This window comes from Eubalaena glacialis, chromosome 5, assembly GCF_028564815.1.
Source record: "Eubalaena glacialis isolate mEubGla1 chromosome 5, mEubGla1.1.hap2.+ XY, whole genome shotgun sequence".
NCBI lineage: Eukaryota > Metazoa > Chordata > Mammalia > Artiodactyla > Balaenidae > Eubalaena > Eubalaena glacialis.
In genome coordinates this window covers 89269728-89295535 of record NC_083720.1, presented here as the reverse complement: position 1 = coordinate 89295535, position 25808 = coordinate 89269728, and the positions used below count along the sequence as shown (strand labels likewise).

Sequence of the window (25808 nt, the reverse complement as noted above, 5' to 3'; positions counted from 1 at the left end):
AGTGATGCGTATCAAATATGCCAGACATTTGACAACAATAATGTCCCTAGCCCCTGAGTTTAGTGGAATTGTCCAATACTCTCAGGGCAATGAGAATGAACTGAAATGACAGGTATCACTTCCAGGTCCAACACTTAATTGTCAGGTGCACTTACTCCAGAGTTCTCTTTTCTTTTGTGATGTCTTTGGGGGCTGTGTTCCAGAGTAGCTACTCTGCCAATCTGAGTCCTGGTTAAAGAATATATATAACAGTTGCAGCTCAATAGATGGACATATGGCATGGGAAAGAAATAATGTAACAGGGAAGAGCCAGATCTTGACTACATGTTGGATCCGTTTCTTTTACTTTAACCTTTGCTTTCCGCTGCTTTTGTTCACTAAAAGGATACTGTCTATACATAGTGGCTTGCCTTGGGGAACCCTACCCCTCTGCCTGAATGTTAAACCAAAGTGCCTTTGTTCAGGCAAACATCCAGACCCTGTCCACCTGTGGATGGCTACAAGAAAGAAGAAATTAACACATCCCCTCCCTGAGGCTGGCCATTCCAGGGGATATTTGCAAAACTTATGGCCTTTTTACTTTACTTCCTCATCTCCCCCCAACTCTCTGTGCTATAAAAGAAACTGGCATCCAAACCCCGATAAGATGGTTATTTTGAGACTTTAGTCTGCCATCTTCTCAGTTTGCCGGCTTTCTGAATAAAGTCGTATTCCTTGCCTCAACACCTCGTCTTCAGTTCATTGGCCAGTCCTGCAGCGAGCAAAGCGAGCTTGGACTTGGTAACAATAAGGTGTTGTTTTAGGCCACTGAGATTTTGGAGCTGAAAGTTATTTTGCATAACATAGTCTAAAAAATGGACATAGTAGGGAAATTATAGTAGTTTGAGAAACGATCTAATAGAGATGGATGGCCCACCCAAAATCCTGGCATAAGTTCAGTAATGGTGACCTGTTTGGTTTGAATAGAGGAGAGAAATTAGCCTGGAGAGATGATCGCAGGATAGGTTATAAATAAACAAATGGGCAATACTAAGTATTCTTTACTTCAAATTTAAGGTCAATGAATGATCAATGTATAATTTTTAAGCAGTAACGTGATACAACTTACCCTTTCATAAATATTATCTATTGAATTGTTTGGAATGTAGCAAGATTTAAAGACGGGAAATGAGCTGAGATAGAGGTGCAATAGTTCCTGCAAGCCGTTATAGAGATCCAAACTACAATATGATAGCAATTTTGAGTAGAAATGGAGAGGTTTAGGAAGTATTTACAAAGAAAGTCAATAGGATTTTCTGATAGGCTGGAGATCAAGGGAGAGAGTTCCAGAATTAATCCTTGGCTTTTTGTTTCTTTGTACATGTCATTTCTTTACATTTATTTATTTATTTTTCGTACAGGCAATTTAGTACAGAATATTATCATTTATGAGGAGAAGAAGGAAAGGGGAGCAGTTGTGAGGGAAAATGATTTGTTCATATTTGCTTATGCTGAATGCGGTACAATGCAGTGTCTAGCAAGCATCTATCAAATACATTGGTTTAATCTCAGGGAACAGATTTATGTAGTATTTGTGTTTTTTTTAATTAATAGACTATTTTTAGAGACACGTTCACAGCAAAATTCAGTGCAAAGTACAGAGAGTTCCACCTATCTCTTGCCCCCTCCCATGCACAGCTTCCCCAACCATCAATATCCCACACTCCTGCAGCACATCTGTTACATTTTATAAACCAACATTCACATTAATCTCAACCAATGTCCACTGCATACAAAAATGTTAACTCTTTGTGTTGTACATTCTATATTTTGATAAATATATAATGACATGTATCTACCCTTATACTCTCATACAGACTCTCCACTGTCCTAAAAATTCCCTGTGCTCCACTTCTTCATCCTTCCCTGCCCCTAAATCTCTGGAAATCACTATTTTTTTTTTACTTTCTCCATAGATTTGCCTTTTCCATAAGCAGTAGTCTCACATTAGTAGTCAAGGAATAAGAACTCATGACTTTTTACTGGCTGCTTTTCGTGAGCATTACATCACCCAGAGTGAAAAACAGAACTTGAGGTGGATCAAAATACTATGAACTAGATGTCTAAGGCTTCTGTGAAGAGGGGTTATTCCTGAAAACCTGACCGTTGACATTAGAGCAATAGATGACAGTATAGAATACAGACATAAAGACAAGGATACTTTTTTAAAAAGTTGAACTTATAAAAAATATTTTATTTTATTATTTTTATTTTTTTTACTAGGGTATACTTGCTTTACAATGTTGTGTTAGTTTCTACTGTACAGTGAAGTAGAGTTCCCTGTGCTATACAGCAAGTTCTCACTAGTTATCTATTTTTTTACATATTAGTGTATATATGTCAATCCCAATCTCCCAATTCATCCCACCCCCCCTTTCCTCCTTTGGTGTCCATACATTTGTTCTCTACATCTGCGTTCTATTTCTGCCTTGCAAACAGGTTCAACTGTACCATTTTTCTAGATTACACATATATGTGTTAATATATGATATTTGTTTTTCTCTTTCTGACTTAACTTCACTCTGTATGACAGTCTCTAGGTCCATCCACATTTCTACAAATGACCCAGTTTCGTTCCTTTTTATGGCTGAGTAATATTCCATTGTTTATATATACCACATCTTCTTTATCCATTCATCTGTCGATGGGCATTTAGGTTGCTTCCATTACCTGCCTATTGTAAATGGTGTCACAAAGAACACTGGGATACATGTGTCTTTTTGAATTTTGGTTTTCTCTGGGTTTATGCCCAGTAGTGGGATTGCTGGATCATATGGTAATTCTATTTTTAGCTTTTTAAGGACCCTCCATACTGTTCTCCATAGTGGCAGTATCAATTTACATTCCCACCAACAGTGTAAGAGGGTTCCCTTTTCTCCACACCCTCTGCAGCATTTATTGTTTGTAGATTTTTTGATGATGGCCATTCTGACTGGTCTGAGGTAATACGTCATTGAAGTTTTGATTTGCATTTCTCTAATAATTAATGATGTTGAGCATCTTTTCATGTGTTTTTTGGCCATCTGTATGTCTTCTCTGGAGAAATGTCTATTTAGGTCTTCTGCCCATTTTTGGATTGGGTTGTTTGTTTTTTTGATACTGAGCTGCATGAGCTGTTTGTATATTTTGGAGATTAATCCTTTGTCTGTTGATTCATTTGCAAATATTTTCTTCCATTCTGAGGGTTGTCTTTTTGTCTTGTTTATGGTTTCCCTTGCTGTGCAAAAGCTTTTAAGTTTTATTAGGTCCCATTTGTTTATTTTTGTTTTTATTTCCATTACTCTAGAAGGTGGGTCAAAAAGATCTTGCTGTGATTTATGTCAAAGAGTGTTCTGCCTATGTTTTCCTCTAAGAGTTTTATATTGTCCGGTCTTACATTTAGGTCTTTAATCCATTTTGAGTTTATTTTTGTGTATGGTGTTAAGGAGTGTTCTAATTTCATTCTTTTACATGTAGCTGTCCAGTTTACCCAGCATCACTTATTGAAGAGGCTGTCTTTTCTCCATTGTATATTCTTGCCTCCTATGTCATAGATTAGTTGACCATAGGTGCGTAGGTTTATCTCTGGGCTTTATATCTTGTTCCATTGATCTACATTTCTGTTTCTGTGCCAGTATCTTTGGAACAGGGTCTTTTCTTTTTAAAATTTAGCCCCATCTACTGAAGAACTAGAGGGAGAATCACAGTTAATCATGTATGTGTGTTCTTATAACTCTCAGCACAACAATCCTCTAGTGAATGTGACCCAACTAGGGATCTGCAGTAAGACTCAGACTTTCATCTCTTCCTTGTAAGGAAGACATAGGAAAATGTTGGGGAGAGGAGTGAAAAATTTCCCTCACACTACAACATGATAAAAATGTCAGTTTGATTTTGAATGCCACAACGTAAGTTTGTGGAATTACAGAATTTGTTTCTTTGTTTTTCGTGCATCTCGGGGCAACAGAATGTATTAGTCATACTCTCAGTTCATTCCACTCCATAATCAGCCCATGGCAAACATCTCTTTTGGTTGATTTTTCTTATATTTTTTCTTTATCTTCTTCTCTTCCATTACCCCACAACCAGTGGGCACCCAGTCAAATGCATTTAATATTTATCATCTTATTTCAATTTAAACAGATAACTGTGGATCCTCAAACTATATGTAGAAATGATTTGAGTTTTTTAATTATATAAATGATGTTATGTTATAATTCACATTTTCTCATTCTTATTAGTGTATATAATTTTTTTCATATGTATCCAAGTTTCTATTTGTAAATCCATTTCATTCATTCTGAATGTAGCAGAGAATATTGGTATATGTATTTATTCCCCACAAAGGACAATTTGTGTCCCCATATCTATCATACAACAAAGAATATTGGGAGGAAAAATTGCAAACCTATGCATATATTTGAGAATTATATCCAATAGTTGGATGATAGTGTCATGGGTCACAGGCATACTTAATTTTTTTCTGCATTTAACTTCACTGAATATCTATAAAAATGTATTGTTTCATCAGGAATGCTTAGGGGGTTACATCTTCCACATCTTATTTAGACCTTGATTATTATTCTATTTTCTAATATGGGTCAGTTTCATAGAGGTAGAGTGATATCACACTGATGAATTTTATTTGTAATCTCCATTTATAGCAAAGTTGAACATTGTTTCAGAAACTTATCAGTTATTCTTATTTTCCCTTTGTGAAACTCATATATTTAGTATATTTTTTGGATAATCTTTTTTTTCAAGTAATATCAATTCTTTCCGTAATTTAGAATATCTAGGTATTAATCCTTGATCTAGCCATTGCAAATATCTTCTCCTATGACTCCATATATTTGTTAATATTTTCTCTAATTACCTTTTTTAAACATAAAGCACCAAATTTGATGTAATCAAATCCATCTTTTTATACATTATGATTTGTACTTTTAAAAATCTCATTTAAAATATTTTTCTCTTTACTAAGGTTAAAAAGACATTCTCCTATATTTTATTTTTAAATGTACAATATTATATTTTAACATGATACATTTAATCCATTCAGATTTTTAAAATTAATACCTGGTAGGAGGTAAATATTCACCTCCCTTTTTTTGTCTGAATAATGAACATATTATTGTACCACCACTTAATAAACCATCCACCCAGTGTGATATTTTCTCACTGATTATCCCAGTGGATTGTAATATCATCTTACCATACAGGAGGCTTTCACATACTCATGGCTCTCTTTCTGGCCTCACTACTTTATTCTATTGTTCACTTTGTTAGCAGGTCAATAGATTTCATTTTGTATTGTGTATTATTATCGGATTGAAATAGTCTCCAGTACTCCTTTTTCTTTTTCAAAATTCACTCATTATTTATGAAAATGTATTTTTATATAATTTTTAAAATATTTCCTAGTATCTGAAGAATATGATGATATAATTGAAAATAAATTTAAAGTGATTGATAGCTTTACATATTATGTCAATCCATCTATAAATACAATGTAATAGTTAATTTTATGCATCAATTTACCTGGGCCAGGTACCCAGGTATTTAGCCAAACATCACTCTGGAAGTTTCTGTGAGGGTATTTTTGGATGACATTAACATTTAAATATGTGGACCTTGAGTAAACAAATTGCCCTCCATTATGTGGCTGAGGCTCATCCAATTAGTTGAAGACCTGAATATAACAAAAGACTGAACTCTCCCAAGGAAAAAAAGAATTCTGCCAGTAGACAGCCTTCAGACTTGAACTAGAGCAATGGCTCTTCTCTGAGTCTCCAGCATGATGACCTATTCTGCAGATTAAACTTTCTAAACTCCATAATCATGTGAGTTAATTCCTTAATATAAATTTCTTCCTTGTCTTTCCACTTTAAGTCTTACACATTTTTATCTTCTCTTATTTGGTTGAATTAGTTTTGTTACTAGTTCAACATAGGATGAAAAGATTTCTTTTTACTTCATCATAATTAGATATGATATTATTTTTAATGGAAAGTAACATATTTCTATTATATTACTGTTAAACTCAGAGTATTCATTATAGTTCTTTCTGCATGTCTTATCTGGTCAGGAATTTATATGGCTACCTCATTTCTAAATGTGTTTGTGGAAGCTTATACGAAGAGAAAATATAACCAAAATAAAAGAAAATTTAAATTTAGAAAACAGAAAAAAGTAAATATACGAAAAGTATGTCATTATACTGACTGTGATTCAGCAGAAAAATGAATGATAATCTTATTAACATCCAAGGTTAACTATAAAGTGAAGCACCAGAACTATTTAACTTAAACTAGAAATTTGGCTCTGCCAACTACTGCTGTGTAGACTTGGACAAATTACTTAACCTTACTGAGATAGCTTTCTCATCTGTAAATGTATACATAACTCTTAAGATTCCCATATATCTAAGTTAAATCATACATGTAAAGAGCTCTGTAATTGGGAGAAGATAACATGTAGTCAATAATTTGTAAACACACACACACACTCCCCTCTATCATGCTGAAGGGAACCTCCAACTTAAATCATTTTTAATTTGCTTAATAACCAGTGACTTCAGGTCATATTTTGTATACTGAAATGGTTAACATATGAAAAAACAGAAGTGCTATAAGAATTCAGACATATTGAGAAAAGTGTGTGACTTATTCTTGTAACTATCAACTTTCATATAGCAAAGACTATTTCCCTCACAGGAGTTAGAAGAGTTTGTTCAAAGCTCTGGAAAAGATGGAGTTGTGGTGTTTACTATGGGGTCAATGATCAAAAACCTCACAGAAGAAAAGTCGAATGTGATTGCATCAGCCCTTGCCCAGATTCCGCAGAAGGTCAGATAATCTTATTTTTTCAGGGACAGCTACTTTAAATTCCATGAAGATATCCTTAAAAGTGTGCTTAAAAAAGTAGGAAAAGTTATTGGTATTGTTAGTGTCAATTTAACTGAACTGTAAAGAAAAAATATTAAATGGTAAAGCAGGATATTTGATTCTTATCTTGCTTTAAACCTGGCATTACTAACAGGAAAACATATTGCAGAATTTTCTTTAAATAATGACCTAAAACTTAATCATTCACTACTGTCAAACAATCAGTCAACTTTGTGTCTAGGTTTTAAGGCTTCCAGGTAATCTAACATTGTTTTTTGGTGTTTATTGGGGTTTTTTTGGTTTGTTTTTGTTCTTTTTTTTTTTTAATTAATTAATTAATTAATTAATTTTTTTTGGCTGTGTTGGGTCTTCGTTTCTGTGTGAGGGCTTCCTCTAGTTGCGGCAAGCGGGGGCCACTCTTCATCGCGGTGCACGGGCCTCTCACTATCGCGGCCTCTCTTGTTGTGGAGCACAGGCTCCAGACGCGCAGGCTCAGTAGTTGTGGCTCACAGGCCCAGCTGCTCCGTGGCATGTGGAATCTTCCCAAACCAGGGCTCGAACCCGTGTCCCCTGCATTGGTAGGCAGATTCTCAACCACTGCGCCACCAGGGAAGCCCTGTTTGTTCGTTTTTTAATCTGAGGCATATACACAAGTTACAACTACCTTGATAGAGAATAAAGGAATAGATATTCAAAAATACAGCCTTAATTCACTGGATGCCTTGGGACTATATTTCCTTATAATTAATGGATTTGTACCAGGCCATGGTTGAGCCTGGAACTGACAACTTACATTCCTGGAATACTCGTAAATAGATACTCTTCATTTTAAACAGTTAAAATCTTTAAAATTACAGTACAAGATTTATGCAGTTCACTCCTTGAAGTTCCCCCAAAATTATAATTTTTTATTTATACCATTCTAGGTTATAACTGAGTGGCATTGTTTTTAAACTACCATGAGCACTTTTTACCCCTACATTTAGTTAAAATAGAAAATTGTATGTAACTTTAAGTTACAAATGCTCACAATAATTATTGTATTCATAACCAAATTACTTTCAATAATTGTTTCGTGGAAGCAGCACCCATTTAAATATTTAATCTAAATTCCATCTTCATAAAAATATTAAACTTTCAATTGCATTAAAATACAATGTTTAGGGGTGAAACCAGGGTAGACTAGGAAGCACCAAGACCTGTCTCTCTACCTAAACAAAATTGTACTAGCAAAAACTGTCTGAAGTAACTATATTGGAACTCTGGACTCTAACTGAGCACTTGCAACTCACAGTGGAAGAACTGAGTGGGAACTGTGGTTAATTTTAGTCAATGTCATCCCTTTAGAATAGCAGCAGCTTTAAAGTCTTCATCACTCTGTCCCATGGCAGCCAACATGCCTGCATTCCTGGTGTAATTTGGTGGAACTGGTAGACAATAAAGACCTTATCCTCCAAATACTGTGGTTCTGCATTCTAATTGCTGATTATTGCCCATGATCATTGAGGTATATGCACAGAAACTGGGCACAGTTGTTTCAACATTCATTAGAAGAAGCAACTTCCAGGGGTTTTAAAGGATAAGCTTTTTTTTTTTTTTCTTTTTCCTTTTTTCTCCATTTGGGAGCCAGGCGTTAAAGAATTAGACCATTAAAAATACAACCTCACAAACAGTGGAATTTAGAAAACTATGTGCATGTCCAGGGAAAAACACTGGCTCATAAAATACCTGAGAAGACCTAAAGCTTTAACCTCAGCCTGATTTCTAACAAAGAGAAACACTTCAACAACAGCAACAACAAAATCAAACTCTAACAAAGGGGCAAATCTGATTTCTGAAGACAGAACATTTTATAATGTACAATACTCGAAAAATATCACAAGGCATACAAAGATAGATGAAAGTATGGCCCAATCAAAGGAACAAAATAAACTGAGAGAAACCATTCCTGAGGGAGCCTGGATTTTGGAATTACTAGAAAAAGCCTTTAAAACCACATTTTTAAAGATGTACAAAGAACTAAAGGAAGACAATGATAAAGAGAAGAAAATGATGGAGGGACAAAAGGACATATTGATAATGAGAAAGAAATTATTTTTAAAAAGAATCAAAAAGAAATTCCAGAGGTAAAAATTACAATAACTGTAATGAAAAGTTCACTTCGGGTTCAAAATCAGACATGAGCAGGCAAAAGCATCAGCAAACTTGAAGAAAGAATATTTGAAATTATCGAGTTCGAGGAAGAAAAACGAATGAAGAAAAATGAACAAAGCCTAAGGGACTTGTGGGACACCATCGTGTGAATGAGCATACACATTGTGGGAGTCTCAGAAAGAGAGAAATGGGCAGAATGGGCAGAAAGAATATTTAAAGAAATAATGGCTTAACATAGCCCCAATTTAATAAAATACATAAATTTACAAATCCAAGAAGCTTAGTGAACTTCAAGTTGGATAAACTCAAAGACACCTACACCAAGACACATTATGTTCAAGTTGTTGAAAACCAAAGATAATGAATGACTATTGAAAGAAAGAGAAAGAATTCATCACCTAAAAGATATCTTCAATAAAGTGATTAGCCAATTTCTCATCAGAAACACTGGAGGCCAAAAGGCAGTGGATTGATAAATTCAAAGTGCTGAAAGACAAAATTGAAATTGAGTTATTTGTAGTGAGTTGGATGGACCTAGAGTCTGTCAAATAGAGTGAAGTAAGACAGAAGGAGAAAAACAAATACCATATGCTAACATATATATGGAATCTAAAAAAATAAAAATGGTTTTGAAGAACCTAAGGGCAGGACAGGAATAAAGACGCAGACGTAGAGAATGGACTTGAGGACATGGGGAGGAGGAAGGGTAAGCTGGGACGAAGTGAGAGAATGGCATGGACATATATACACTACCAAATGTAAAATAGTTAGCTAGTGGGAAGCAGCCACATAGCACAGGGAGATCAGCTCGGTGCTTTGTGACCACCTAGAGGGATGGGATAGGGAGGGTGGGAGGGAGACACAAGAGGGAGGAGATATGGGGATATATGTATTTGTATAGCTAATTCACTTTGTTATAAGGCAGGAACTAACACACCATTGTAAAGCAATTATACTCCAATAAAGATAAAAAAAAAAAAAAGAAATCTTTAGCATTACTGTGAACTGGAAAATTAAACATCCATAACTTGTAGACCCCAAGTTGAAATTTTGATACAAAGAGAATTGGTGAGGGAGTTATATTAAAACATTAAACCTGTGAATATGTGAACTCTTAAAAAAAAAAAAGTAATGAGGACAGTTTAAGAGACCTCTGTGACAACATCAAGCATACTAACATTAACATTATAGGGGTTCCAGAAGGAGAAGAGAGAGAGAAAAGGGCAGAGAACATATTTGAAGTCATAATAGCTGAAAACTTCCCTAACTTGGGAAAGGAAATGGTCTTCCAATTGTAGGAAGCAGAGACAGTCCCAAATAGAATGAACCCAAAGAAGACCACACCAAGACACCTTGTAATGAAATAGCAAAAATAAAACATAAAGAGAGAATTTTAAAAGCCCAAGAAAAAAGGAACAAGTTAAGTACAAGGAAACTCCCATAAGGCTAAAAGCTGACTAGTCAGCAGAAACACTGCAGGCCCGAAGGGAGTGGCAGGATATATTTAAAATAATGAAAGGGGAACACTTACAACCAAGAATACTCTACCCAGTAAGGCTCTCATTCAGATTTGATGGAGAGATCAAAAGTTTTACAAGCAACCAAAAGCTAAGAGAGTTCAGCACCACCAAACTAGGTTTACAAGAAATGTTAAGGGGACTTCTCTAAGTGAGAAAGAAAAGCCCACAACTAGAAACATAAAAATTACAAAAGGAAAAATCTCATTGATAAAGGCAAATATGCTGCAAAGTCAGTAAATCAGCCATGTATTAAGCTAGAAGGAAGGCTAAAAGACAAAATTATACAATCATGTATACTCACAATAACTAGTTAAGGGATACACAAAACAAAAAGATTTAAAATATGATGTCAAAAACAGTAAGTGTGGTGAGGAAAGTAAAAAGGCAAGGTTGTTTAAAATGCATTTGATCTTAAAAGATCAGCAACTTAATCATGTATTTTACATATATATGTATGTATTTTGCTAAGTACAGTGTGAGGAATATGGACAATAGCTATGTAATATCTTCACATGTTGTAACTAGACTTATCGTGATAATCATTTTGAGACATATAGAAATACCAAATCACTATGTTGTATAACAGATACTATCATAGTGTTGTAGGTCAATTTTACTTCAAAAACAAAAAAGAAACAAACAAACTCACAGAAAAACAGATCAGATTTGTGGTTACCAGAGTCAGGGGATTGGGGAAGGGACAATTGGAAGAAGGTGGTTAAAAGGTTCAAACTTCCAGTTATAAGATAAATACATACTAGGGATGCAATATACATCATAAATTTAGGTAACACTGCTGTCCTTTATATGTGAAAATTGTTAAGAGAGTAAATCCTAAGAGTTTTCATGTCAAGAAAACTTTTTTTTAAATTTCTTTAATGTTGTACCTACTGTGAGAATCATTTCATAATGTATGTGAGTAGAATCATAATGCTGTACACATTAAACTTACACAGTGCTGTATGTCAATTATATCTCATAAAACTGGAAGATAAAAGAGGATATTATGGAAAGTTGCACAACAAAAATTAGACAATCTAGAAGAAGTGGATAAATGCCTTGAAAAACTCTATTTACTTACACTGACTAAAAAAGAAACAGATTACTTCAACAGACCTATATCAAATTAAGAGACTGAATTAGTAATCAAAGACCTGCCAAAAAGGAAAAATCAGGGTCAGATAACATCAATGGTAAATTCTACCAAATGTTTAAGGAATTGAATAATTAAGGTAATCCTTTTCAAATATTCCAAAAATGTGGAAAGAAGGAAACAATAAATTATTCTATGAGGCCAGATGTTCCCTGATACAAAAACCAGATAGGGCTTCCCTGGTGGCGCAGTGGGTGAGAATCTGCCTGCTAATGCAGGGCATACGGGTTCGAGCCCTGGTCTGGGAAGATCCCACATGCCACGGAGCAACTAGGTCCGTGAGTCACAACTACTGAGCCTGCGCATCTGGAGCCTGTGCTCCGCAACAAGAGAGGCCGCGATAGTGAGAGGCCCGCGCACCGCGATGAAGAGTGGCCCCCACTTGCCACAACTAGAGAAAGCCCTTGCACAGAAACGAAGACCCAACACAGCCATAAATAAATAAATAAAGGAGTTCCTTTAAAAAAAAATTTTTTAAAAGCCAGATAAAGACATCACACAAGAATAAAATTACGGACCATGATCATTTCTAAATATAGATATTAAAATACTCAAGAAAATATTTGCAGATCAGATCCACTAGAATGTTGAAAGAGTATTTGCCATAGTAAAATAGTATTTATGCTATTTATGCAAAGTAAATAAGTATTACATTGATTGATTTACCAAAAGTAAATCAATCAATGTAATACATTACATGATTATAATGAAGGGGGAAAAAAAACCACTATCAAATGATCATTTCAACTTACACAGAAAAGGAAGTTGAGAAAATCCAACATTCTCTCCTGATAAAAACTCTCAAGAAACTAGGAATAGAGGGAAAAGCCCTCAATATGATACAGGGTATTTCTGAAAAACCCACAGCTAATATCATACTCAATGGTGGAAACTAAGATCAGGAACAATACAAGGATGTATTGTTTCACTGCTGTTATATAACCTTATACTAGAAGTTTTAGCATGGGGATTATACAGGAAAAAGAAATGAAAGACATCCAAATTGGAAAGAGAGAGGTAAAACAATGTGTATTTGCAGATGACATGATCCTATGCATAGAAAATCTCAAGAATTCACAAAAAGCTACTAGAACTAATTACCAAACTTAACAAAAGTGCAGAATACAAGATTAACACACAAAAATCAGTTTTGTTTATATAAACGTCAATGAACACTCTGAACATGAAAATTTTTAAATTCCATTTACAAGAACAACAAAACAAATACTTAAGAATGAACCTAATCAAGGAAGTAAAATATTTGCTGCTGAAAACCACAAATCATTATTGCTGCAAGAAATTAAAGAATACCTAAATACTTGGAAAGTCATCCCATGTTCATAGATAGGAACGCTTAACATGGTTAAGAAGTCAACACTATCCAAAGCAATCTACAGATTAATGCAATGCCTATCAAAACTCTAACAGCCTTTTTTATAGAAATGAGTAATCCAATCCTCAACCTCATATGGAACTATAAGAACTACAAGCAGACAAAAAAATCTTGAAAAACAACAAAGTTAAAGGAGTCACATTTTCAAACATTGAAATTAGAAATATGCTATAATACCTACAGTAAATTAACACTGTTGTACTGGAAGAAGGGCAGGCATATAACCCAATGGAACAGAAGAAAAGGCAGAAATTAATCCTCACATATATGGTCAATTGATTTTCAACAAGAGTGCAAGACCATTCAATAGGGGAAAGGACAGTCTCTTCTCAACAAATAATGCTGATAAAATCTTGATATCCACATGCAAAAGACTGAAGTTGGATCCTTACCCTACACCATATGCAAAAATTAACTGAAAATGGATCAGAGACAAACTTTAGAAGTAAAACTGTAACACTTTCCCAAGAAAATTCTCAGGGAAAACTTTATCACATTGGATTATGTCAGGATTTCATAGATATAACACCAAAGCACAAGCAAAAAAATTAAAAAATAAATAAATAAATTGGACTACATCAAATTGGACTACATCAAATGCAGAACTTTTGTGCATCAAAAGATACTATCAAGAAAGTAAAATACAATGTACAGATTGGGAGAAAATCTTTGCAAATCATATCGCTGACAAGGAATTAACATGCACAATACATAAAGAACTCCTACAACTCAACAACAGCAACAAAAACCCAATTGAAAAAGGGGAAAGTACTTGAATAGACATTTCTCCAAAGAAGAGATACAAGTGGTCAAAAAGTATATGAAAAGATGCTCAACATCGTTAATCATTAGGGAAATGCAAATCAAAGAACAAAGAGATACCACTTCACATAGGACAGTTATTATTTAAAAAAAAGAAAAGAAAATACAAGTGTTAATGGAGAAATGAGACCTCCTGCATTGCTAGTAGGAGAGCAAAATCATGCATCTTCTCTGGAAAACATTTTTATGGTTCCTCAGAAAATTAAACACGGAGCTATCATATAACCCAATAATTCTAATCCTGGCTATATAACCAAAAGAATTGAAATCAGGGGCTCAAACAAATACTTGCACACCAATGTTCACAGCAACATTATTCACAATAGTAAATGAGTGGATAAAGAAAATGTGATATACACACAAAACAGAATATTATTCAGCCTTAAAAAGAAAGGAAATTCTGGCATGGTACAACGTGCATGAACCTGGAAGACAATGCTAAGTGAAATAATGCTAAGTGGGAAAAGGGCAAATACTGTATGACTCCACTTATATCAGATGTCTAGAGTAGTCAAATTCAAAGAGACAGGAAGTAGAATGTACTTTACCAGGGGCTAGAGAGTGGAGGAAATAGGGAGTTATTGCTTAATGGTACAGAGTCTATGTTAGGGAAGATGAAAATATCTGGGGTATAGATAGTGCTTATGGTTACAAACATTATAGATGTATTTAATGCCACCAAATTCTATACTTACAATACTTTAAAATGATAAATATCATTATGTATATTTTACTATAATTAAAAAAGGCAATGCTTGATTCTATATTACTGTGTCTGTGTGTATATATATATATATATATATATATATATATATACACACACATACATATATATATAAAACAAAGGTCAAAGCACTAACAGTTTCTTAGTGAGGTAAATAACATCTCTCCCCTTTGCCTCTGAAAACTGTTTCAAAAATCCCCTTTACCAGAATGGCTTAGTAACACCACTATGTAATTGTTTCAGGTACAGGTTATCTTTTTTCTTCATCTCCTAAGTGAGAATTAACCTGATGATAGCTATGATGGTTATAGCGTCAATGGTTTAAAAACATTCATTACTTAATCACTTCAGGCCTCAGTTTGCTTGTGTATTACCTGGAGGCACCGAACCAGATTAATTCTAAGTCAGTTGCTTCCTTCTGATAGGATGTGATTCTAAAAATTTTCTAGAGTAAAGGCATTTATCTTAACAGGTCCTATGGAGATACACAGGAAAGAAACCAGAAACTTTAGGAGCCAATACCCGACTATATGAGTGGATTCCACAGAATGATCTTCTTGGTAAGACCAAAGAGAAGCAAAATTAAATGGAAGTGAATGAGGGATAATCTGAATGATTACTCAACAACAAATATATCCAACAAATTTCTATTCAAAATAAGGAATAAACAACAACAACAAAAAAACCTTGATGTCTTCACATTTCTTCTGGAGCTTGTTAAAGAAAAACTTATTCATGACACTTGTTAAAGACTGTAAGGCACACTTTAGTCAAGACCACCATGATAAGTAGAGTTACTACTGCAATGGACTTTTACAGTAAGACAGAGAGATTGGACTAAACTCTGAATGCAGAAAGAAAAGTGGGAAATTTATAACCAAAGTGCAGAGAGGGAGGTCAGTGGATGGAAAATTACTAAGAGGAAACATCAGGGTCAAGGGAGGACACTGGCAAAACTAACCTAATCTGATTCTTGTTGACGGCAGGCCAGGGTGATCAGCCATCACTTGGCGGATGGTGAAAGAGGAAGCAACAGCTAAAAAGAGTGATCAGGTATCAGTACTGGGAGAATCTAGCTAAACTGACTTAGAAGGATGGTTGCTAAAATTGGGCAATGCGGAGATAAACAAAAAGCCCCCAAATCAGGGTCTACTTGAAAAGAGAGTTCGGAGGAGCCTGACTAGAGTTTGGTCAAAACTGGAATCTTTGTCAAGCACTAACATAAATATGGTATTTATAATTCTTCCGTTTATGATACAATCTCTCCCTCCTCAGAATCAGAGTCAAGGAAAGTACCTTTAGATCAGGCTTTCATTGACTTTTGTATACAATATTGCAGCATCCTCCTGACTTTCTGTATCCATTTTCTCCCACCTCTCTTCTCTTTTACTCACTATAACTATTTGAAAAAAATCTGATAAACCATTTCACCAACTATAATGTTATAAATGGTTCCACATTACTCAAAATAAAGGGCAAATTCCCATTTTCCTGAACAGAAACCTCATGACCTTGCCCTCATCTATCTTTCTAGCCATTCTCACATTGAAACCCTGCACATATTACCCCCCTTCCCCATCGACAGAAGCATTTTTTTCTTAAATCCCTCAGTCCTGTTTACTGAAGTATTCTCACCCCAAAAACTTGTCCAAAGGCAAGTATTCTTCATCATTTAACTCTGTGCAAACCTTTCAGAGGCTTATGGGATCACTTAATTGCTGGAATCACTAGTTGCTGCTTAGCATAGAATAATCAATTGCTGCTTTCTTTAGAGTTTATAGGAATTTACATATGGCCTCATGGCACAGAATTATATAGAAGATGCTCCATAATTGAATTAATTATTTATACAGGTGTCATGATTTTCTGTTTCTGAAACTCTTACAACATAGAATAATGATATATATTTTTTTCTTTTTAGGTCATCCCAAAACCAGAGCTTTTATTACTCACTGTGGAACCAATGGGATCTATGAAGCTATTTACCATGGGGTCCCTATGGTGGGAATTCCCCTGTTTGGTGATCAGCATGATAATATTGCTCGTATAAAAGCCAAAGGGGCAGCTGTTGAAGTAGACTTGCAAAGAATGACAAGTTCTGATCTGCTTAACACTTTGAAAGCAGTTATTAACAACCCTTCGTGAGTATAGAATATATTCTTTTCTGAGAATCATCAGTATTTTAAAAGGAGTAAATTGTTTTATTCTACTAAATTGATTACTTTTACATAATCACCAGGGCCTGGCTAACATTAATTATGATTGTCTTATACCTTTCAAATTTTATGAATGCATTTAGATTCACCTGGGCGATAGATTACTGGGCAACAAATTACAATCTCAAAGAAATACTAAATTTATTTAAATAAACTAAGCTATTACTAAATATTATTATTTTTATTAATAGTATTTATTGTATATTTCTTTAAAATTGCAGATATTACCATTATAAAGAATTTAGGCAATATGACAAAAACATAAGGAAATAAAAATGAAAACCCACTTAACTCTCTTCATGTAGCTGTAACCAATTACCAGTAGAAATATTACCTCAGCTATTTCCTTGTGTTAATTTATAAATAGAAAAGAAAAATAATCTTATAAAAATGGGATCATGCTACTTTTTCATTAAAAATATTTCAAGAGAAAGTCAATGAAGTAAAATTGAGAGCTCCAAATGGAGACATAGAAGACCCCAGCCTTCCTGTCCCCTGACAAAGATCAACAATTAGACACTATCCATGAATAAAAACATCTCTGGGAGAGCTCTAAAGTTCACTTAAGAAATTTTAGCAACAATGTGGAACAAAAAAACTCTGAGAATAATCACACAAGAACAGTGGAGACAGCTTATTTATGCCTGCATCATCCCATCCCCAGGCCAGCATTGCTCAGCACCAACAGAGAACTTCCCAGCTAGAAAGAGTTCCTCACCAGGAAAGGAAGAGTGAACTGAGTGACCAGCTTCTAAAGCCTTTTGGGGCACAGAAATAGAAAAAACAATCCTAAATTTGTATGAAGCCACAAAATATCTCAAATAGCCAAAGAAGTCCTGAGAAAGAAGAATGAAGTTGAAGGCATCCCACTTCCTACTTCAAACTATACTGCAAAGCTATAGTAAATTTAAAAGTATGGTACTGGCATAAAAATAGACACATAGACCAATGGACAGGATTGAGAGCACTGAAACAAACCTTCATATACAAAGTTGAATAATATTTGAAAAAAGAGCGAAGAATAATCAATAGGAAAATGATTGTCTCTTCATTAAATGTTACTGGGGTAAATTGATAATCATATGCAGGAGAATGAAATTTGGACCCCTATGTTCCATCACTTAGAATCATTGACTAGAAATGGATTAAATACTAAAACATAACCTGAAACCATGAAACTCCCAGAAGAAAACAAACGGGAAAAATTCCTTGACAAGGATTTTGCCAACAATATTTTTGGTATGACACCTGCAACACAAGGAACAAATGCAAAAATCAACAAGTGGGACTACATCAAAATTAAAAGCTTCTGCACAGCAAAATAAATGATCCACAAAATGAAAGGCAACCTACAAAATGGAAGAAAATATTTGCAAAGTACATATCTGATAAGAGGTTAATATACAAAACATATAAAGGATTCTTATAAAGCAGAGTTACTGAATAGATATTTGTCCAAAGAAGACACACAAATGGCTAACACGTACATGAAAAGGGGTTTGATGTCACTAAGCATCAGGAAATGCAAATCCAAACCTTAATAATGTATCACCTCACACCTGTTAGAATGGCCACCATTAAAAGACAAAGTATATTGTCTTTTCGTCTTGTTTATTGTTTCATTTGCTGTGCAGAAGCTTTTAAGTTTCATTAGGTCCCATTTGTTTATTTTTGTTTCTATTTTCATTACTCTAGGAGGTGGGTCAAAAAAGATCTTGCTGCGGTTTATGTCAAGGAGTTCCTACGCTTTCCTCTAAGAGTTTTATAGTGTCTGGTCTTACATTTAGGTCTTTAATCCATTTGAAGTTTATTTTTGTGTATGGTGTTAGGTAGTGTTCTAATTTCATTCTTTTACATGTAGTTGTCCAGTTTTCCTAGCACCACTTATTGAAGAGACTGTCTTTTCTCTGTTGTATGTTCTTGCCTCCTTTGTCGTAAATTAGGTGACCATATGTGTGCGGGTCTATCTCTGGGCTTTCTATCCTGTACCATTGATCTATATTTCTGTTTTTGTGCCAGTACCATACTGTCTTGATTACTGTAGCTTTGTAGTATAGTTTGAAGTCTGGGAGTCTGATTCCTCCAGCTCCGTTTTTCTTTCTGAAAATTGCTTTGGCTATTCAGGGTCTTTTGTGTTTCCATACAAATTGTAAAAATTTTTGTTCTAATTCTGTGAAGAATGCCGTTAGTTTGATAAGGATTGCATTGAATCTGTAGATTGCTTTGGGTAGTATAGTCATTTTCACAATATTGATTCTTCCAATCCAAGAACATGGTATATTTCTCCATCTGTTTATGTCATCTTTGATTTCTTTCATCAAAGTTTTATAGTTTTCTGAGTACAAGTCTTTCACCTCCTTAGGTAGGTTTATTCCTAGGTATTTTATTCTTTTTGTTGCAGTGGTAAATGGGATTGTTTCCTTAATTTCTCTTTCTGATTTTTTGTTGTTAGAGTATAGGAATGCCAGAGGTTTCTGTGCATTAATTTTGTATCCTGCAACCTTACCAAACTCATTGATTAGTTCTAGTAGTTTTCTGGTGGCATCTTTAGGATTTTCTATATATAGTATCATGTCATCTGCAAACAGTGACAGTTTTACTTCTTCTTTTCCAATTTGTATTCCTCTTATGTCTTTTTCTTCTCTGATTTCTGTGGCTAGGACCTCCAAAACTATGCTGAATAAGAGTGGTGAGAGTGGACATCCTTGTCTTGTTCCTGATCTTAGAGGAAATGCTTTCAGTTTTTCACCATTGAGTGTGATGTTTGCTGTGGGTTTGTCATATATGGCCTTTATTATGTTGAGTAGGTTCCCTCTATGCCCATTTTCTGGAGAGTTTTTATCATAAATGGGTATTGAACAAAAGCTTTTTCTGCATCTATGGAGATGATCATATGGCTTTTATTCCTTAATTTGTTAATATGGTGTATCACATTGATTGATTTGCATATACTGAAGAATCCTTGCATCCCTGGGGTAAATCCCACTTGATCATGGTGTATGATCATAAAGACAACCCTCAGAATGGGAGAAAATATTTGCAAACGAAGCAATGGACAAAGGATTAATCTCCAAAATATACAAACAGCTCATGGAGCTCAATATCAAAAGAAAAAAAACAATCCAATTAAAAAATGGGCGGAAGACCTAAATAGACATTTCACCAAAGAAGACATACAGATGGCCAAGAGGCACATGAAAAGATGCTCAACATCACTAATTATTAGAGAAATGCAAATCAAAACTACAATGAGGTATCACCTCACACTGGTCAGAATGGCCATTATCAAAAAATCTAGAAACAATAAATGCTGGAAAGGGTGTGGTGAAAAGGGAACCCTCTTGCACTGTTGGTGGGAATGTAAATTGATACAACCACTATGGAGAACAGTATGGAGGTGCCTTTAAAAACTAAAAATAGAACTACTATATGACCCAGCAATCCCACTCCTGGGCCTATACCCTGAGAAAACCATAATTCAAAAAGAGACATGTACCACAATGTTCATTGCAGCACTATTTACAATAGCCAGGACATGGAAGCAACCTAAATGCCCATTGACAGATGAATGGATAAAGAAGATATGGCACATATATACAATGGGATATTACTCAGCCATAAAAAGAAACAAAATTGAGTTATTTGTAGTGAGGTGGATGGACCTAGAATCTGTCATACAGAGTGAAATAAGTCAGAAAGAGAAAAACAAATACTGTATGCTAACGCATATATATGGAATTAAAAAAAAAATGGTACTGATGAACCTAGTGGCAGGGCAGGAATAAAGATGTAGACATAGAGAATGAACTTGAGGACACGGCGGGGGAGGGGAAAGCTGGGGTGAAATTAGAGCAGCAGCGACATATATACACTACGAAATGTAAAATAGTTAGCTAGTAGGAAGCAGCAGCAGCACAGGGAGATCAGCTTGGTGCTTTGCGATGACCTAGAGGAGTGGAATAGGGAGGGTAGGAGGGAGGCTCAAGAGGAAGGGGATATGGGGATATATGTATGCATATGGCTGATTCACTTTGTTGTACAACAGAAACTAACACAGTATTATGAAGCAATTATACTCCAATAAAGATCTATTTAAAAAAAAAAAAGACAAGTTATAACAAGTGTTGGTGAGGATATGAAGAAAGGGGAACTCTAGTGCACTCTTGGTGGGAATGCAAATGGTGCAGTGACTATAAAAAAAGTACGGAGGCTCCTCAAAAGATTAAAAATAGAACTACTACACTATCCAGTAATCCTACTTCTGGGTATGTATCTAAAGGGAATAAAAACAGAATATGGAAGACATATCTTCATAAATTGAAACTTACTTCAGTGAATAAATTGTGGGGAACTTTGTACAACATGAAGATTAGCTGTGATCATAAATAAATAAATAAATTCCTAATGATGAATGATTATATTTATTATGTTATTCTTTCTCATAAAAATCAAATAAATATATTCTGTGAGAAAAAACATTAAAATTAAAAAAAGTATTGCCAGGCTTTGGATAAATATTTCTTTAATATCAGATAAATTCTTACTAAAAATTTCATATAAATCTATGAACAAATTTTGACATTAGAGATTAGAATAATTATTTTGTAAATGTTTCCAATTTTGGTCAGTATAGAATGACTTTTACTTGAAGTCAATTCTCAACTTCCAGCCCATGTCTCTTAAACATCACATGTTAATTTCTGTTAGCTGTATTATCATTACAACATTATCAAAGCTTACAACATACACATCTTGTCCATGACCACATTTCCAACATTGTTTAGCATTAGTTTGGTGTTTATATGGACTTGATGTAATTCGTGCTTTATTACAGTATTTCTATTCCTGAACAATTTTGTTTTTATTATTTTTTATCTGACAAATATTTTGTTTCTGTGTCTTGGAGCTTTTGTTGTTGTTGTTTCCTTGTTTTCCTGAGATATATCCAGAGGTATTTACTCCTTAAATTCTTGTGTATTAAGAAAGGCCTGTAGTGTGTGTTTTTTTTTTTTTAAACAAAGAGCAACAGGACTTGGTATAATGTTTTTTTTTTTTTTTGGCCACAGTTCTCTTCCTCAGAACTTTCTACATGCTGTTCCACTATTTTCTATAATTTAATGTTCTGTATTCTCCATCAATGGCGACTGCACTTCAGTGTGGGAGAATAACCTCCCTTCTTCATCTCCTTCACAAACCCAAGGAAATCCTTTTTCTAAGTCAGCCGTTCAAAAACTTAAATCAAAACCAGGGACTGGTCTTCTGTTCCTTGACTAAAATTAGAAGGGTTAGTGTTCTAGTTATTGCCATTTTTCCCTCTCACCACTGCACTTGCACCCCTCTGTTGTTTGAAGCAAAGTTTCCAGCATCTACTCAATCTCAGGCCCTACTTCTTGCCCATAGGGTCACATTAAGCTTTTTGTTTTCAACTGAAATGTCAGGGCCATGAAGATCACAGACTGAAATCTTTCTGGCTACTGTTGAAGACTAGCTTCTTGTTAACACTAACACTCCAGACAGAACCTGGGGAAGCTTGGGGGGGAAGGGGAAGGGGTTCCTTTCTCATAGACCTACCTCTCAATGCTGCTTCCTGTCACTATCATGTTCCCAATACCACACTCAACAAATGAGATCAAATTCTATATTCTCAACGTACATATTCTACATTCCTATTTCTGAACTTTTAAAATTCTACTTCCGGGCTTCCCTGGTGGCGCAGTGGTTGAGAGTCTGCCTGCAGGTGCGGAGGACACGGGTTCGAGCCCTGGTCTGGGAGGGTCCCAAGTGCCGCGGAGCAACTGGGCCCGTGAGCCACAACTGCTGAGCCTGCGCGTCTGGAGCCTGTGCTCCGCAACAAGAGAGGCCGCGATAGTGAGAGGCCTGCGCACCGCGATGAAAAGTGGCCCCCACTCGCCGCAACTAGAGAAAGCCCTCGCAGAGGAACGAGGACCCAACACAGCCGAAAATAAAATAAATAAATAAATAAATTTATTTTTAAAAAAAGAAAAATTCTACTTCCAATTAGAAATTATTTTCTCCCCTACCTCCAATCATTACTAAGACTATGAAACATCCAATGAATTCCAGCTGATAGACCACCTTATCTAGAAATATCTCAAGAGGAAACAAACTTTCATGTGCATTCTGTGCCCTTAGTGATATATTTATGAAATAATGTATTAATAATTATGTAATATACCTTTAATAATATATAACAATTTTAGGTATTTCATGTCCTTAACAAATTTTTCAAGTGAGTATCTATATATTTATTCAATCCTTAGCTATAAAGAGAATGCTATGAAGTTATCAAGAATTCACCACGATCAGCCTATGAAGCCCCTGGACCGAGCAGTCTTCTGGATTGAGTTTATCATGCGCCACAAAGGAGCCAAACACCTTCGGCCAGCCATCCATAACCTCACCTGGTACCAGTACAATTCTTTGGATGTGATTGGGTTCCTGCTAGCATGCGTGGCAACTTTTATATTCCTGGTCACTAAATGTTGCCTGTTTTGTTACTGGAAGTTTGGTAAAACTGCAAAGAAGAAAAAGAAAGAGTAGTTTTTTTTGTTTTTTTGTTTTTTTAACAGTTGGGCTGGAAACCTTGATAAGGTCCATCTGAATTAACACAGCCACTGATTTGAACAGATTCCTCTCCTACTCTCCTGGGTTCTTATCCATTCCTCAGCTTATCAAGTCACAGATCAAAGACTCACACCAAAAATGTGCCACATGATTTAGAATTAAGGTTTAAACTAATCTATTCTTTAAAAAGAGAGGATAAACAAATAAACACATGGAAGTTGCTACCATTAAAGACTTAGTGCTTTACTTCATTCATTGCTTTCAGCTCAACAAATTGAGATGCTGTTTGAGGCCTTAGGAACATAATGATTAATTCTATTTTCAGTACTGATCATACTGAATATTTCCTAAATATCTAACATCATTTTGGGTCCAGTATGTAAGAATTATTTCATATTATCTAAAGGAACTAGACAAGAAGTAGTGTAGAGCATACTCTCTCTAGTCAGAGCTTCCCTTCCAATCAGGAAGGTCAGGAGACTGTTAGGTTTCAACTATGCTATTAAGCACGTTTTACACCATCACTTTCCTTTCATATGACACACTGGACTTTGTCCCTCTTAGAATACAAAACACTATTTTTTGTCTTTGATTTGAAGATTGTCTTTTATTTGGATATTAATAATGATAGTACTTCATTTGTATTGTAACACTTCGTGGCTTCGGAGAACTAGCTAATTATCATATGTTAGCATGGTTAATAGTATGATGGAGCAAAAGTTAATGATTGGGATTTAACACCCACTTTTTAAAAGTAACTTAATTTTTTAAAAAATTCTTTCCTACGTTAATTTTACTTACAATAAACACATTTGGAAATAAGCAAACTTCTTAGACTACACTGCAGATTCTTTGGGGGAAAAATGCATTTCTCTGAAATACTATCTGCTATGAGGATGATTTCTACATATAATCAGAAACTCGGTGAGTTTTCTCATTTCTTCCTTTTCTTTTACTCCGTAACTTCCCCTGGTCTTCTCATAAACTGTATTGTGATCACTATACCAAGCACAAGTACTTCGGCTTCTTATTAACTAGTGTCAGCCTGAAATCTGCAGTAAACATGAAGACAACATGTTGAATTTTAACAGAAAGATGTCTCAAAAAAAAGAGTATTCCCTCTCCTTCTTCTCTAACCATACAGGGTCAATTTGGGGGAGTTCTGACAATGATTTTATTTTGAAATTCTACCAAATTCTCCATTTTAAAAAAAAAGTATCTTTCTTTCTTTTCCAAAAAGCTTATCTTCAGTATGCTTGCCAATAATTTGCCCATGAGGTCAAAAAATTATTCAATATAATACATATCAACCAAGTTCAGTAATAATTTACTATAGACTTTGATATTTAACCCAAGCAAAATAGACTGAACGTTACTATCATAGAACAAACATAAGTCTATCAAATATAAAATTATTTTAGAAAATAATATAAAATTATCTTAGGACACATGAAAATTATTTGGGCATTTATCTGCTTTTTAAACAGGAATAGTGACACAAATAAGTACAATGTAAATACAAATTTATTCTTAAATGACAAATTAACTATAAAGAAATATAGCAGAAAAAACGTACTTTCTTAATTTTATGAGATTTGAAATAATTAAATAATTATTATACTTTAAGGTATAAAGTTTAAAAAATGTAAGCACTAATGCTGTTTGTTTTAAGATCTAATTCATGTAATCAAATCAATAACTTACCATACTTCTAAATCATTTATTCTGGCAATAAGATAATGTCCTTTCCAATAATAATCTTTAAAATCATAGTTTAATCTTAATGTCAAGATATTTCTTCACTTTTTCATTCTTATAAAATGATTTGTTATAAAGGAGTTTAAACTCAAGATTTGGATACCTTGTTAGCAATTTCTGTTTATTCAAAAGAACTACTCCAACAAATAAATGAATATATTCTATTTATAGAGACCAAAGCTTTTCTTAAACACAAATATTTACCTATTTATATCATCTATGCATCATTATATTAACTATATTAACAATCTGGTAATAATTTTAGGTATGCAGAGGTTAAACCTTTCTAATATGTTATATATTTCCAGTTTAAGTTTCAATAAGAAGACTTTTTTCTGGAGTTTGATGACCTCTGGCTTTCCTAGTCAGTTAAAACAATATGATTTAAAATACTCTATTTGTAAACTACATATTATCTATATGTGGCTATGTTAGGAAATCTTGCTCAAATATCTTCTGTGTCATGACTTATTTGAAAATGATAATAGGTATATGCAGGTATTTTGTACATGTGCACATGCACATATGTGTGAACACAAAGTCAAGCTCTATCTGTTATAAATAAAAAGTGATTCATA

At 34.5% G+C, this 25808-nt stretch overlaps 1 protein-coding gene across 1 annotated transcript in view; it reads left to right on the top strand.

Moving 5' to 3' along the window:
* LOC133092200 (UDP-glucuronosyltransferase 2C1-like) overlaps positions 1-23448 on the top strand; it is a 30966-nt gene extending 7518 nt beyond the window's left edge. The window contains exons 3-6 of the mRNA XM_061191433.1: positions 6735-6866; positions 15144-15231; positions 16593-16812; positions 23169-23448. Of these exons, the coding sequence (XP_061047416.1) occupies positions 6735-6866; positions 15144-15231; positions 16593-16812; positions 23169-23448 (720 nt within the window). The remainder of the gene's footprint in view (positions 1-6734; positions 6867-15143; positions 15232-16592; positions 16813-23168) is intronic.
* Positions 23449-25808: the final 2360 nt, after the last annotated feature.